This window comes from Hemiscyllium ocellatum, chromosome 15, assembly GCF_020745735.1.
Source record: "Hemiscyllium ocellatum isolate sHemOce1 chromosome 15, sHemOce1.pat.X.cur, whole genome shotgun sequence".
Classification (NCBI taxonomy): domain Eukaryota; kingdom Metazoa; phylum Chordata; class Chondrichthyes; order Orectolobiformes; family Hemiscylliidae; genus Hemiscyllium; species Hemiscyllium ocellatum.
This window is the reverse complement of record NC_083415.1, coordinates 2,028,793-2,046,127: the sequence shown is the minus strand read 5'-3', so window position 1 is coordinate 2,046,127 and position 17,335 is coordinate 2,028,793. Positions and strand designations below refer to the sequence as shown.

The 17,335-nt window shown below is 41.8% G+C and overlaps 1 protein-coding gene across 1 annotated transcript in view; it reads left to right on the top strand.

Annotated features, from left to right (window-relative positions):
* rtf2 (replication termination factor 2) overlaps positions 1-17,335 on the top strand; it is a 160,056-nt gene that overhangs the window by 104,334 nt on the left and 38,387 nt on the right. Inside the window, exon 6 of the mRNA XM_060835926.1 lies at positions 16,972-17,085. Coding sequence (XP_060691909.1) covers positions 16,972-17,085 — 114 coding nt within the window. The remainder of the gene's footprint in view (positions 1-16,971; positions 17,086-17,335) is intronic.

Sequence of the window (17,335 nt, the reverse complement as noted above, 5' to 3'; positions counted from 1 at the left end):
GAGTTAAGAAGACTGGGACTTCTTTCACTGCAGCGTGGGAGGTTGAGAGATGATCTTACAGAAGATCATAAAATAATGAGGGATACAGTTAGAGTTAATGGTCGTAGTGTTCCCCCTCGGGTGGGGGATTTCATGACTAAGAGGCACATTTTTAAGGTGAGAGGAGAGAGATTTTAAAAAGTCATGAAGGGCAAATTTTTCACAGAGGGTGGTTCGTATGTAAAATGAACTTCCTGAGGAAGTGGTGATATCGGTACAATTAGTGTTTAAAAAACATTTGTACACAAACAGGAAAGGTTTGCAGGGATATGGCCAAGAGTAGACAGATGGGACTAGTTTAGTTTGGGATTATGTTCAGCATGGACTGGTTGAACAGAAGCAGTGCTGCAGTAAATAGTGGTGAACCTCTGTACTGAAAATTAATGTGTAGCAGGTCAATTTGCTTATTGTATATGTTCATTTAACAAACCCAAGGTCAGTTTGTTGGTTTACTTTCAGATCCGCCATTCAAATTCGTTAAGTAATGACCAGTGGGATCAGTGCTGGGACTCCCGTTGTTTGTAATAATTATATGAAAATAAATGATTTGGAGGAGAATGTAAGTGACCTGATTAGTAAGTTTGTAGATGACACAAAGATTGGGGGAGCTGCAGATCCTGAGGATGATACAGTTCAGCTGGAGACTCGGGTAGAGAAATGGCAGATTTTATCAGGCGAAATGAAAGATGATGTCGGAGGGGAGTACACAGTAAATGGCAGAAACCTCAGAAACAGTAATGTACAGAGGGAGCTAGGCATACAGGTCCACAGTTCCCTGAAAGTGGCAAAATAAGTAGAAAAGATAGTAAGAAAGTGATACGCTTGCCCTCATCAGTTGAGGCAAAGAGTATAAAATTTGCAAAATCATGTTGCAGCTGCGGAGAACTTTAGTTGGGCTACATTTGGAATGTTGCGTACGTTTCTGGTCACTACACTACGAGCAGGATGTGGGATGTTTGGAAAGGGTGCGGGAACAGTTTACCAGGACATTGCCTGGTTTGGAGCATGTTAGCTATGGGATTGGACGAGCTCGGTTTGTTTTCACTTGAAGTTAGAAGCTGAGGGGCTACCTGATAGAAATTTATTAAATTATTGGAGGCATGGATAGTTGGAGTCTCTTTTCCAAGGTAGAAATTTCAGTTACTAGGGGACATAGCTTTAAGGTGAAAGGAGATAAATTTAAAGGAGATGTGAGTGTTAAGTTTTTGACAAAGAGGATGTTAAGTGCCTGGAATGTGCTGCCCAGTGGTGGTGTTAGGAGCACATTCAAATAGCAACATTTAGGCATCTTGACCGATACATAAATAGGCAGGGAATAGAGGGATGCAGACCATTTAAAGGCAAAAGGCTTTTAGTTTAGAGAGGTGTTGTGTCGCCATAATCTTGTTGGACCATAGGGCATGTTTCTGTGCTGTAACTGTTTAGATTAGATTACTTACAGTGTGGAAATCTTTGGTCTTGTTTGGAATAATGTCGAGGTAACCTCGGATATATATAGTATCTAGTTCATAAAATACTGCAGATCCTGCTAATGAATGACCAGATTTTAAGTGGAGCCTGATGTAATAAAGGCATTTTTGTAAAGCAGAACTCAGGTTTCTAAGGCATCCAAATGGAATATGGAGAATGATCATACCAAAATGGAAAAAAATGGAATTTTATCCTCTTGGGGCACTGGTACGGAATGCATTGCAAAACTGGTTTAAGGAGGACCCCAGTAGGAATATTAATTCTAGTAAAGGGAGAATGTCTTTTGAAGGTGCATTCTTTGATCCTGGAGAAGTTTTGGCACATGGCCAGTGGCAGGAACTTTGTGTGCTGCAGGGGATCAATATCTCTCAGAATAAGTCTTGAATTTGGGGGAAGAAAGGTATCATTCGTGGTGACAATGTAGATAGCAAATTGAGATAAAAGCCTATCTAGTTAACTGATGTCTATTTAACAAGGAAATCTGCTATTCTTGCTTGGCCCTGGGCTACATGTGATTCTAGACCTGCTGTAGTATGTTCTTCTAGCAAGGAATTCGAGAGCAAAATGATGGGTGACAAATATTGGCCTTGACAACAATGGCTGCATCTATTGTAGGAATTGTGAAGAAGCTCATTGTGACAGCTATGCCTTCAGGCCCTGACTAACTTATGAGTAGTGTGACCTGGGACAATGGATCTGAGGAAAGTGGCAGGAGGTTGAAAAGGGATATGAAGAAAAATCTTTTTTTTATCCAGAGAGTGGTGGAATCTAGAGCTCACTGACTTCCTGTAAAGAGTGGTAGAGGCAGAAGTACAGGGCATACCAGACCACGTGCCAAGTGCTGGAAAATGGGATTAGAATAGTTAGGTACTTGTTTTTGATGAGCACAGACTTGGTGGGCTGAAGATTTTTTTGTAATGCAAGCATCTATGACTCTAGTGTGCTGTTGAGCCAATTGGATAGTAACTTGCCCCTTATGCTCGTTTTGGACCTTTGCTAGTCTCTGTCCTTTTTTCAAGTAGTGTAATGAAAGGTAGTTTCGTACACTCCAATCAGAAAACTAGAGTGTATTCTAGAGGGATGCAGTGGTACAGCGGAGAATAATCCACACTAAGGCAATGGGGATTTAAGTTTAAATTCTGTCATGGCAGCTGGTGGAAAAAAATTCAATTTATAAAAGAAATCTGGAAAAGAAAGCCAATCTCTCTGGTGACTACAAAAATTATCCACTCATAAGGAGATCTGCCACCATCATCTGCTCTGATGTTCTATTCCAGATTTATTGATTGACAGCGCTACAATCCTGTGGCAACTGACCTTGATTCAGTGAGGAGTGTGGGAGAGCACTGGATATATCTGGAAATGAAGTGCCAGCTGCCAGAGCCACATGCATTCTCAACAGTGTAAACAGCAGCTTATAGATAAAGGCAAATAATCACATAACAAACAGAGAGATCACAATTCTGTAACTTGTTTAAACAGCTACTGAAAGGAGCAGCATCTGTGAATATCCCCATTCTTTATGAAGGGCGGGATCCAGTGTAAATGAGAAAGATTAGGCTGAAAATGTTTAAAACCAGCCAAAAATACAGAGTGATTCATCTTGCTCCCATCTGAGGTCTCTGCCATCTTGGAATCAATCTTCAGAGTAATCAGTGGGATGTGCATGTTTGTGACAAGCCTAGCAAGTGTTAGTCATCTCCATTTATACTTGTTCTACGTGATTTGCTGAACTGCATCTAAGTCAATCAACTCGCTGTTGATCTCAAGTTATATGTAAGCCAAAAAAGGCAAGGATGGCAGATTTCTTTCTCTGAGTGACATTAATGAAACAGATGGGCTTTTACAACAATGATAATCGCTATCATAGTTGCCATTGCTGAGACTAGCTTTCAATGCTATATTTATTAATTGAATTTGTTTCCACCAGCTGCCATGGTGCGATTTGTACTCTCATACCCAGACCAATAGCCTGGGCCTCTGGATTACTAGTCCAGTGACACTAGCGAGCAGTGCAACCACCTTTTTCCCTGAGTATTCATTCAGTGCCTTGTCAAGAAATCACTGTGTTGGACTTTGCAAATGCCCTGAGTTGCTAACAGTGTCTCAGTGTATTGTTGAAAACTTGAGTTTCTCAACTACTGATGCAGGTGCAACACTGGCATCTAACAAAGTGAGAAATTACCCCAACTGTCTGTTAACAATTCCAGTCCAGCTAATAACCATCCTGCCACAAGCAATACTTGTACATCAGCAACTTGTTCACTGCTCACTTGGATTTCGTCAGGATTGTTCAGCTCCTAAACTCAATTCAACCTTAATCTGAACATAGAGCCAAATTGCAGAAATGAGGTGAAAATTACTGTCCTTGGCATCAACACAGAATTTGACTGTGACAACAAGAAACTTTGTACAATTAAATTAGCATCTGGTGAAAATTCTCCAGTAGCTGTAGAGTCACATCTCGCAAAAAGGAAATGCTTGTAGTTGTTGGAAGCTATTAGTCACTGCAAGAGGTCCCAGGGTAGTAACTTTGTTTAGCGTGTTCCTTCCATTGAAGTCCGTAGAGCGTAAGACATAGAAGTAGGTCATTCAGCCTATGCAGTCTGCTGCACTATTCAATGATATTATACTTGATCTGATAATCCTCAACTCCACTTGCCTGCTTTATCCACGTAATCCTTGATGCCCCTGATGATTCGAAATCTGTGTCTCTCGGCCTTGAATATATTTAATGACCCACCCTCTGTAACTATCTACGGGAAAGAATTCCACAGACACTCTGCCCTTGGTGGAAAAACATCCTTCTCATTTCGGTCTTAAATGGGTGACTCCTTACTGTGAGGTTAGGCTTCTGAACCTCGACTCTCCCACAAAGGAAAACAACTTCTTTGCAAGTACGCTGCCAAGGCCCCTAAGAATCCTTGTGTTTCAACAAGATATCTCTCCTTCTAACCTCCAAATGCCTCAACCTCTCCACATAAAATCCCCCCATACCCATGATTAGCCCAGTGAACGTTTTTTGGGCAGCCTCCAATGCCTGTATATCTTTCCCGTGGCTTTGTGCCGACGTGTGCTGTTAAGAAGGATTTGTTCTGTCCTGGCCCCCTCGTTGTAAATCTAATGCCAATGTGTCTGCTCCATGGTAGGCAGAGCAAGTAGTTTTAGATCCTTTTGTTTTCCAGACAAAGGGTATGAGTGGGTGGAATCAGGCTCACACAGACTCCAGTTTTAGTTTTGCTTTTAGTTGTTAAAGTTGGGAGTTTTGGAGTTGAACCTGCTGGAATCAGCTCTCTGCTGCTGCAAAAAACTCAGTTCACTGTGCTGCATTCAGTTAGTTGGGTTTTTCCTTTCTCCCGAATCGGAAGCTGACAGCAAGAGAGGGAAACCTGTTTTGCAGAATTTATATTTGCAAAGGGTGTGGTTATGGGCTGCTGCTATATTGGAACAATAGATAAGTAGTTGTTAAACAATGTATTATTTTTATTTGGTCTTTTAGTGGAGTTAAAGTTATGCGAATTCATTTTTAGTTTTGTATTTTAACTGTATGGAAGAATAAGGTTTGCTTTGCTTTAAAGCCTAGTAGTGTGACCAATCAAATCACATCTGGAGCACAGCACCTTAGTTACCTTTAAATAATATAAAGGTTAGGGTCAAAGCTATTCCTTGATATATTTTGAGGGGGTTTGGTCTGGTCCATAAACAGGTATTCTACTTTTAGATTAGATTACTTAGTGTGGGAACAGGCCCTTCGGCACAACAAGCCCACACCAACCCGTCGAAGCACAACCCACCCAGACCCACTCCCCTACATTTACCCCTTCACCTAACACCTAAGGGCAATTCAGCATGGCCAGTTCACCTAATCTGCACATTTTTGGACTGTGGGAGGAAACCGGAGCACTCGGAGGAAAGCCTCGCAGACACGGGGAGAATGTGCAAACTCCACACAGTCGCATGAGGTGGGAATTGTTAGAGGTTAACACTGTGAAAAAGCCACCATTATCCCATCTCTGTCTTCTGCCAGTTAGCTAGTCTTCTATCCATAATATATACCCCATACTGACTCAGCTTGGTTATATTGTGTGTTTGAACATACTTTATTGCATCCATTGTAATGGGAATCTAACATTTTCCCAACGACAGCTAAGTAGCCTATAATTGATTTTTGTTTTTGTCTCACGTTTGAGTAAAGTTGTTACATCCCAGATTTATACTCTACTACAGATTTTCCAGAATTTAAGGATTTTTGGAAAATTGCTATCATATATCTACTATCTCCTATAGCTATTCCTTTAAAATCATCGGATGCAATCCGTTCAGTCCAGGTGATTTATTGACCTTTTAGTCCCGTTCATTTATATAGTACTTTTTCCTGAGTGATAGTTCTTTTTTCAATCTCCCTCATTTAGCTGTTGATTAATAATTATTTTTGGGATGCTTTTAGTATCTTTTCCTGTGAAGACTGATGAAAAATATTTGTTCAACTTCTCTGCCATTTCCTGGTTCCCCATTATTATTTTCCCAGCTTCATTCTCTAAGGGGCCTATGTTCAGAAGACCATAAGACATAGGAGCAGAAATTAGGCCATTTGACCCATTGAGTCTGCTCCGCCATTCAATCATGGCTGATAAGTTTCTTAATCCCATTCTCCGACCTTCTCCAATAACCTTTGGCCCCTTGACAGTCAAGAACCTATCCATCTGTCTTAGAAATACTCAATGACCTGGCCTCCCCAGCCTTCTGTGACAATAAATTCCATAGATTTACCACTCTCTGGCTGCAGAAGTGTCTCCTCATCTCCATTTAAAGGATCTTCCCCTTAACGTAAGGCCATGCCTTCAAGTCCTAGTCTCTGTTGCTAGTGGAAACCTCTTCCCAACGTTCACTCTGTCTAGGCTGTTCAGTATTCTGTAAGTTTTAATAGGTTTTTTTTGGCTTTTAAAACATTCCCAATTCTCTTGTGTATCAGTAATATTTGCTACTTTTGTTTTTTCTTTCAATTTCATTCAGTCTTTAAGCTCCTTTGTTAACCATTGTCAGTTTACCCCCTTCCTAGAATCCTCTTTCCTTGCTGAGGTACATCTTGGTTTTCACAAATTAGAACAATTTTCTTAAAAGTTTCTCATTCCTCCCAAGTGGATATGTTGCCACTGAGTGAACATGTTTGGTTCCCTTTGTAATCTTTAAATTAGGAAAAGGTCAACTGAAGTACACTGCCTGAAAGTGTGGGGGAAGGCAGATTGAATCTTTTAAAAGAGAATTACGTAAGTACTTCAAGGAAGAAATGCAGGTCTACAAGAAAAGGAGTGGTATGGAGCTAGCCCTTGTTGAAAGTTGCCCATTTGGAGTCCTAGAGATGTACAGCATGGAAACAGACCCTTCGGTCCAACCCATTCATGCCAACCAGATATCCCAACCAATCTAGTCCCACCTGCCAGCACCCGGCACATATCCCTCAAAACCCTTCCTATTCATATACCCATCCAAATGCCTCTTAAATGTTGCAATTGTACCAGCCTCCACCACTTCCTCTGGCAGCTCATTCCATACACATACCACCCACTGTGTGAAACAAATTGCCCCATAGGTCTCTTGTATATCTTTCCCCTCTCACCCTAAACCTATACCGTCTAGTTCTGGACTCCCTAACCCCAGGGAAAAGACTTTGCCTATTTACTCTATCCATGTCCCTCAAAATTTTGTAAACTTCTATAAGGTTATCCCTCAGCCTCCGATGCTCCAGGGAAAACGGCCCCAGCCTGTGCAGCCTCTCCCTGTAGCTCAGATACTTCAACCCTGGCAACATCCTTGTAAATCTTTTCTGAACCCTTTCAAGTTTCACAACATCTTTCCGATATGAAGGAGACCAGAATTGCACGCAATATTCAAACAGTGGCCTAACCAATGTCCTGTACAGCCGCAACATGACCTCCCAACTCCTGTACTCGATACTCTGACCAATAAAGGAAAGCATACCGCACGCCCTCACTATCCTATCTACCTGCGACTCCACTTTCAAGGAGCTATGAACCTGCACTCCAAGGTCTCTTTGTTCAGCAACATCCCTAGGACCTTACCATTTAAGTGTATAAGTCCTGCTAAGATGTGCTTTCCCAAAATGGTGCACCTCACATTTATTTGAATTAAACTCCACCTGCCACTTCTCAGCTCATTGGCCCATCTGGTCAAGATCCTGTTGTAATCTGAGGTAACCCTCTTCGCTGTCCACTATACCTCCACTTTTGATGTCATCTGCAAACTCACTAACTATACCTCTTATGCTTGCATCCAAATCATTTGTGCAAATGGCAAAAAGTAGAGGACCCAGCGCCAATCCTTGTGGCACTCCACTGGTCACAGGCCTCCAGTCTGGAAAACAACCCTCCACCACCACCCTCTGTCTTCTACCTTTGAGCCAGTTCTGTATCCAAATGGCTAGTTCTCCCTTGTTTTGCTTCAACAGAAGTATAATTAAGGAGGCTGTAATCTTGTTGAACATCAGATTCATTTTAATATAGTTTTTTTCCCATGTGACCTAACAGAATAACTACCATGTGTGACATTTGTATCTGACCAAGCATTTGGAAAGTTCAGACTTTGCATTATGGAATAAAGCATTTCCTACTCAAATTTGAACAGTTTTAGTAAACTGGAAAATGTGAGACAGTAAATTGTGTTTGACTACACTTTGTCTTTGAACCGAAGAGAATAGCTTGTCAGTCAAAGGTTAGAAACAAATCATAAACCTTTCATTGTACTGTAACAGATGACTATCATCAAATCTCATGTTGAGAAGTTAAATATTAACTTAAATAAATGCAGATACCGCCAAGAATACATAGTGACACAACCTGCTTTAAAGTAGACAGAAAAGACATGTTAATATTTTGCGTATAAATTACATCTTATTTGAATGATGTGAGTCCTTCAGTAGAATTGAATAAACCAAAATAGAAAGGACAAGGTGCTGGTTAGGGTGCCCAAATAAGCTTTTCTGTCTCAAACTGTTAAGTGTTAAGAACTAATACAGTTTTTTGGAGAAAGCAGTGTGACAATGAAAAAGTATTAAAAGAGTAACAAGGTAGGAAAATAATTTGGTGAGATTCGAGTTGTGGAATACAGAGCAAGCCCCAGAGCAGTCTGCTTCCCCAGCATCCACAGCTGTCATTCTATTGCAGTTAATTATTGGATTGTATTTTTGATGTTCCCTTGTATCCATCATTTGCTCTCAGTTGCAGGCCACAAAAACTGTGTGTCCTTTTTGTTGAGGAGTGCAACCAATTGTTTTTCCAGTTAGTATTCTGTTTAATAATAAAATGACCCTTGTTTGGAACATAGAACCATTGTTCCATACAGTGGCTGTTAAGCCATATAAATTCACATCAGTTTACAATAATTAACAAAAATAACACATCAGCTCAGAGGAATAACTTCAGAAGTATTTATTACAGTACAAGAATTATAAGTCCAATTATAGTACAGTAAGGTTAAGCTATTTCACAGTAGTTTTTTTCATCAAGGTTTCAATTTATTTTCCTTTAAAGATGGACTTCTCTTTTGGAGTTTGATTTCTTATGAAAGTGGAAAATTAATGATCTTGATAACTAATTGTGTCCTTGTTTTTCTTAACTTCTCAACATCTGACATGGTTGATTATTGCCTTTTATGATTCCCGTAGAGATCATTAAAATTTAAAACAAAGTTCAAGCTTGCAGTTATTTTGGAAAGGAGACAAAAACTAAAGTTGCAGATGTTTCATCCTCTGTCTAGGTGACATCCTCAGTGCTTGGGAGCCTCCTGTGAAACGCTTCTGTGATCTTTCCTCCGCCATTTGTAGTGGTTTGAATCTGCCGCTTCCGGTTGTCAGTTCCAGCTATCCGTTGCAGTGGTCGGTATATTGGGTCCAGGTTGATGTGCTTATTGATTGAATCTGTGGATGAGTGCCATGCCTCGAGGAATTGCCTGGCTGTTCTCTGTTTGGCTTGTCCTATAATAGTAGATTCAATCAATAAGCACATTGACCTGGACCCAATATACCGACCACTGCAACGGACAGGTGGAACTGGCAACCGGAAGCGGCAGATTCAAACCACTACAAATGGCGGAGGAAAGATCACAGAAGTGTGTCACAGGAGGCTCCCAAGCGCTGAGGGTGTCACCTAGACAGGGGACGAAACGTCTGCAACACAATTTCCCAGCTCGGCGAACAGAACCACAACAACGAGCACCCGATATACAAATTTTCTCAAGCTTTGAACAAAAATTAAAGTTCCATGTTAAAGGCCTCTTCTGTAGCAAGCAGACTAAAAGCAGTATTGACCATACCCTAATTGAAAATATGTGGTATCCTGTTTTCGATCTGAAATCAGAAAATGTTGGGGGAAAAGAATGCAGTAGGTAAGGCAGTGTTTGTTTCAAGAGAGAAGCAGTTAATGTTTCAGTTCTTCGACTTTTCAAAGAGAGGGCTTCCATTGTTTGGATGCTATTGCTGTTGATTTCCCTTGTCAATTTCTCTTGTCACTGGCAGAGGTAAATTATTCCTTCTTATTCTTTTTGATCTGTGTGCAGCTTTTGACATTCTTGATCAACCACCCTCTAATGCCTCCCCAAGACAAGGTGGTGGTGCCAGCAAAGTAGGCAACTTTCAGGCTGCTGGGCCAGTCTACTCTAGACCGGCCACTTGCTTCCTCCTTTTGTCTTTGTTCTTTTTCTTTTCCTGTTTCTTCTTCATCTTCATCATATTGAATGGTGTTGCAGGCTTGAAGGGCCAAATGGCACCTGATTTCTATTTTTCCTGTCGGTGGTAGTGGAGAAGATAACATCGCGGAGGAGGGCGGCCAAAGTGGGACTCTTGTTGAGGCAGAGACCTGGCCTGGCAGTGGAGCCAGCGACTCCAGGTTGTGATAGGCCTGAAACGAGGGTGAAGTGGTGGCTGAAATGGCGGGAGTGTGGTATGGCCAGAGCGGAGACTCCAGGTGACCACCACATACTTATAAAGTTAACTGTGGTTTTCCTTTATTTTGCCTGCCATTATTCTTTTATGTTCCTTTTTACTCTACTAATTTTCTTTTTTAAGTTTCCACTTATACCACCTTCTGTACTCATTTAGAGCTTCTGCTGTTTTGAGCATCAGTATTTGCATAAGCCTCTCTTACTCTTTATCCAATTCTATATTCCCATGACAACACGGATACACAGGATTTGTTGCACCTATCCTTTGTCTTTATTGGAACATGTTGGCCTTATCCTTTCCCAATTTCATTCTTGAATGCTCTTGCCGACTTATGTAGAAGTATCTGCTCTCAGTCCACTGTGGTGAAATCGTAGTTCGTCTTATTAAAATCAGTTTTCCCCCAGTTTAGAACTTTTATTTTAGGCTCAATCTTGTCCTTCTCCATAATAATCTTGGCTCTAATGGAGTTATCATCAATGTCTGCAAGATCTTCCCCTAGTGATACCTCAACTACTTGCCCAACTTCAGTACCTAAAATTCAGTCCAGGATCATGCTTTTGCATGATGGTCTACACACTGGCTTAAACAAGCTCTCCTGGATACATTTTAACAATGTTGATCCCTTCAAACCTCTCATAACGCTGGGGGAGTTGAAATTCCCTACTATCACTACCATATTACTTTTACACTTCTCTGAGCTTTATCTACATACCTTCCCTCTTATTTCTTTCAGACTGTTAGGTGCCCAACAGCAAATTTCCAGCAATGTGATAATTCTGTTTTGGTAAGTACGTAAGCTAGCTCATTGAGCTTGAACGTTTGTTTTCTGATGTTTCATCACCATACTAGGTAACATCATCAGTGAGAGTCTCCACTGAAGCGCTGGTAGTATGTCCTGCCTCTCTGTTTATAGGTCTTGGTTTCTTAAAGTGAGTGATGTTATTTCAGGTTCTTTGTTTCAAGTGAAGGTAAGATATCAATTGATGTGTTTATTGGTGGAGTTCTGGTTAGGATGCCATACCTCAAAGAATTCTCATGCGTGTCCTTGTTTCGCCTGTCCCAGGATGTGTGTTATCCCAGTCAAAGTGGTGTCCTCCTTTGTCTCTATGTATAGAAACTAGTCGTAGTGGGTCGTGTCTTTTGGTGGCCAGTTGGTGTTCATTTATCCTGGTGGCAAGTTTCTGGCTAGTTTGTCCGATGTAGTATTTTTTATTACAGTTCTTGCATGGCATCTTGTACAATCATAGAGTCATAGAGATGTACAGCATGGAAACAGACTCTTTGGTCCAACCTGTCCATGCAGACCAGATATCCCAACCCAATCTAGTCCCACCTGCCAGCACATATCCCTCAAAACCCTTCCTATTCATATAACCCATCCAAAAGCCTCTTAATTGTTGTAATTGTACCAGCCTCCACCACTTCCTCTGGCAGCTCATTCCATACACGTACCACCCTCTGTGTGAAAATGTTGCCCCTCAGGTCTCTTTTATGTCATTCCCCTCTCACCCTAAACCTATACCCTCTAGTTCTGGACTCCTTGACCCTAGAGAAAAGACTTTGTCTATTTACCCTATCCATGCCCGTCATAATTTTGTAAACCTCTATAAGGTCACCCAACAGCCTCTGACGCTCCAGGGAAAAGAGCCCCAGCCTATTCAGCCTCTCCTTATAGCTCAAATCCTCCAACCCTGGCAATATCCTTGTAAATCTTTTTTTTTGAACTCTTTCAAGTTTCACAACATCTTTCTGATATGGAGACCAGAATTGCACGCAATATTCCAACAGTGGCCTAACCAATGTCCTGTATAGCCACAACATGACCTCCCTACTCCTGTACTCCATACTCTGGCCAATAAAGGAAAGCATACCAAATGCTGCCATCACTATCCTATCTACCTGTGACTCCACTTTCAAGGAGCTATGAACCTGCACTCCAAGGTTTCTTTGTTCAGCAACACTCCCTAGGACCTTACCATTAAGTGTGTAAGTTCTGCTAAGATTTGCTTTCCCAAAATGGTGCACTTTGCATTTATTTGAATTAAACTCCATCTGCCACATCTCAGCCCATTTTGCTAGTGGAGTCTAATGGATCTTTTAGATTCATTAGTTGCTGTTTAAGTGTGTTGTAGATTTTTTGATTAGTTTAGAAGATTAGAATCCCTACAATGTGGAAACAGGCCATTTGGCCCAACGTGTCCACACCGATCCTCTGAAGTGTAACCCACCCAGACCCATTCCCGTACATTTACCCCTGACTAAGGCACCAAACACTATGGGCAATTTAGTATGGCCAATTCACCTCACCTGTACATCTTTGGACTGTGGGAGGAAACCAGAGCACCCAGAGGAAACCTACGTAGATGTGGGGAGAATGTGCAAACTCCACACAGACAGTCGCCTGAGCTGGGAATCGAACCCGGGTCCCTGGCGCTGTGAAGCAGTAGTGCTAACCACTGAACTACCATGATGCCAAGGGGTCCGAGTAGTCTGGAAGTCATTTCTGATATGTCTTTGATGTCGGGTAACGTGGCTATAGTTCTTGATTGCATTGTGTCTGCTTGTTTGGGTTTGTTTCTGAGGAATTGGCAGATTGTGTTTATTGGGTACCGATTTTCTTGAAAATATCATATAGATGTTTTTTTTCTTTTTGTAGTTCTTGGGTGCTGTAGTGTGATGTAGCTCGTTGAAATAATGTCTTGATGCAGCTCTGTTTGTAAGTGTTGGGATGATTGCTTCTGAAGTTAAGTATTTGATATGTGTTTGTTGCCGTTCTGTGGTCGCTGGTTTGAAGGTCTCCATTAACTGTACGTTCAACTGTCTTGTACATTTTATGCCTGTCAGGATATTGTTGATGGTTTTGTATGTTTCCTCTAACTTGTTTTGTTTTGCCCTGACGAAAATGTCATCTACGTAGCAGGCCCAAAGTTTGGGTTGGATAGATGGGAGGGCAGCTTGTTCAAATCTCTGCATTACTGCTTCCATTATGAGCCTTGATATTGGTGATCCCATGGGTGTTCTGCTGATTTACATAGAACATAGAACATAGAAAAATACAGCGCAGTACAGGCCCTTCGGCCCTCAATGTTGCGCTGATCCAAGCCCACCTAACTACACTAGCCCACTTTCCACCATATGCCTATAAAGAGGGAGAGTTCACCACTGTTACTGGCAGGGCATTCCATAAACTCACGACTCGCTGAGTAAAGAATCTACCCCTAACTTCAGTCCTATACCTACCACCCCTTAATTTAAAGCTATGCCCCCTCGTAATATCTGACTCCATACGTGGAAAAAGGTTCTCATGGTCAACCCTATCTAAACCCCTAATCATCTTGTACACCTCTATCAAGTCACCCCTAAACCTTCTTTTCTCCAATGAAAACAGCCCCAAGTGCCTCAGCCTTTCCTCATATGATCTTCCTACCATACCAGGCAACATCCTGGTAAACCTCCTTTGCACCCGTTCCAGTGCCTCCACATCCTTCCTATAGTATGGCGACTAAAACTGCACACGATACTCCAGATGCAGCCGCACCAGTGTCTTATACAACTGCAACATGACCTCAGGACTCCGGAACTCCATTCCTCTACCAATAAAAGCCAGTACGCCATATGCCCTCTTCACAGCACTATTTACCTGGGTGGCAACTTTCAGAGATCTGTGTACATGGACACCAAGATCCCTCTGCTCATCCACACTGCCAAGTATCCGACCATTAGCCCAGTACTGCATTTTCTTGTTACTCTTACCAAAGTGAATCACTTCACACTTAGCGACATTGAACTCCATTTGCCTCCTTTCTGCCCAGCTCTGCAGCTTATCTATGTCCCGCTGTAACCTGCCACATCCTTCCTCACTGTCAACAACTCCACCAACTTTCGTATCATCCGCAAACTTGCTCACCCAACCTTCTAGCCCCCCCTCCAGGTCATTTATAAAAATGACAAACAGCAATGGTCCCAAAACAGATCCTTGCAGAACACTGCTGGTAACTGCACTCCAAGATGAACCTTTACCATCAACTACTACCCTCTGTCTTCTTCCAGCCAGCCAATTCCTAATCCAAACCTCCAACTCACCCTCAGTGCCATACCTCTGTATTTTTTGCAGTAGCCTACCATGGGGAATCTTATCAAACGCCTTACTAAAATCCATATACACCACATCTACCGTTTTACTCTCGTCCACCTCCTTAGTCACCTTCTCAAAGAATTCAATAAGGTTTGTGAGGCACGACCTGCCCTTCACAAAACCATGCTGACTATCCTTGATCACATTATTCCTATCCCTTACAATTCTCTCTAAGACTTTGCCCACAACAAAGGTAAGACTCACCGGCCTATAGTTAGTAGAACTATACATTTGTTTGTAGGTTTTCTATTGAATGTGAAGTGGTGGTGAGGCACAGGTGCACTAGCTTGAGGATGTCTTTGCTGATGAAGTTGGTGCAGTTTGGGGTTTGTGGTCCTAGTAGTGATGCAAGTATTTCTTCGGCTGAGTGGCTTGCTTTCACACTGCTTTCACCCAGCTGAACCTTCTTTTTGGACCCCATCCCCCCTCACAAGTTAGTTTAAATCCACCCAGCAGTGCTAACAAACATCCCTGCAAGAATGCTGTTCCCATTCTGGTTCAGGTGCTGCAACCAAGCCTCCTTGCATAGATCTTACTGCCCCTAAAAGTGGTCCCAGTGTCTCAGAAATTATTCATCTCAATATGCCTCCTATTTCTATACTCAGTAGAAGTAATCCCAAGATTACGACCATTTGGATTCTGTCCTTTTATCTTCTTTCCAGTTCTGTACTTCTTGCTTGCAGGACTTTCTATCTTGTTCATAAAGTGATTCTGAAATGCACTTGTCTTAAGTGATAAACGTTATAAAAGACTAAACCAAGATGGAACTCGATTCTAAAACAAAATATTCGTAATTTATTATAGCAGAACGTGATTTTCTTGGCTGTAACACATTGCAAGTTTAGAAAGTAACATAACGTAGAACATTATTTTCACTCATTACGTCATTGTAACTTATCTGCCAGACCTTTTTTTGAAGTTTGTGTTGTAAAATAGTGCACCACTGAACCATAAACGCATTACAGACAGTAAGCGGCCATTCAGATGCTGCTGCTGCTGCTGAATGAAATCAGTGGCCTGTAGCCTTGCAGGTTACAGAATTTCGGGCACAGAGCCGGGTAATTTTTTTAAATAGTTGGAGGTTTCTGCCTCAACTGCGAGACTAGGCAGTGAATTTCAGGCACCCACCACCCTCTGATTGAGAATGTTTTTTTCTTCATTTCCCTCCTAACAATCACTGTAGACGATATTTGTGAGTTGGGTTTGGGTAGGGTTGGTGGAGATGGAAGTCCAGCAACACATGGGGCATGGAGAGCGTCCAGCATCATGCAAGGGAGGAAGAAGGCTGTCTACCAGTGTGGGTAGCGGGAGAGAGAACATGATTGAGGGAAAGAGTGTGATGGTGATTGGAAGTGCAAGAAGGAGAGAGATGGCAAGGAACTAGTGAGAGTATGCAACAGGGGAGCAGAAAAGACTCCCCTGGGGGTCAGTGAAGAGCACGTGTTAGACATTTGGTGGGGGGAAAAGAGAACGGAGGGGAGGGAATGGGGCATGAAGGAGCAGAGAGTGGAAGAAGAGAGGTCAAATGGTGAATGGGAGAAAAGAGTACATGCATAAGGTGAAAGAGATCGCCATCTTAAGGGGGCGGGGATAGCATATGAGTACATTAGGGGAAGGTGCATGGAGGTCAAACCTGAGCACCACGTGGAAGAGCATGCATGTGAAAGGGACTTGGGGGAGAGGGAGAAGGTGAGAGTAAGTGTGGGAGAGAGGAGAATCCCTTGGTGGCCTTTCACATCTGGCTTAGCTTTGATCAGGGAAGTTGGATCATGATACAATGGAAAGCTCCTCTGGCTGTTGACCTTTTGATATCACTTGTTCCATATTAAAAATGCAGAAAGCTCACCTAGAATCTCTAAGATTGGACATTCTGAAACAGTGATGTAAAAGTTCTACAAGTGTCTGCGAGTTTTCAATTCTCTGTCTGTGTTTAAATAAGTATCCACTGGCGATTTGATATTGTGTAGTCCAAAGCAAAAGGTCACATGATTTGAGGCAGACAGTTTAACTGCTTCTATGTGTCCAATTCTTAAACATATTGGCTGAAAGTTCATATAAAATTAAAGATGTCACAGATATCAGGAAATCGGAGTTAGAGTAAGTACAGGATTGACTTTGTTGTTGCGGCTTATCAAGTTTTTTTTGTAAATCATGATAATTCTAATTAGGCACATTTTATCTTGCTGAAGCACTTGGAAAACTTATGCAGAGGTTGGGTTTCCTTGTTCTTGTGACGAAATATCTGTTTCCAGTTGAGGTAATAAGATCAAGAATTGTATTAGTCTGGCCATCTGAGTGCATGGTAACACTGGATTGATGAAATAAATATACCATTGATTCAATTTTAATATTTTTCCCCATTTTTCTTCAGTGTGGGAAACCTTTCAAAGAAGATGATGTGATTATACTGAATGGGAATAAAGAAGAAATAGCAGATCTCCAAAGGAAAATGGAGGAAAGAAAACTCAAAGCCAAACTATTGAAGGTATGATTGCAAAACAAATAGGCTTGTTACGGAGAATATGATCCATGGAGCCTCCTCCCAAGCTCAGGCAAAGTATAATCTGAGGTTAAGTCTGTACAGCAACTAATGCATTTCTGCATCACCATTTCAATGCCATTTTGCACTTGGCTAGAGTATTGTGACCACTGATTAATGTGATTGGGAAAACAAACAGTGGCATTACAGAGGAATGGTGTGTTGATTGGTTTTAGATTATAAAAAGTGTAATTTT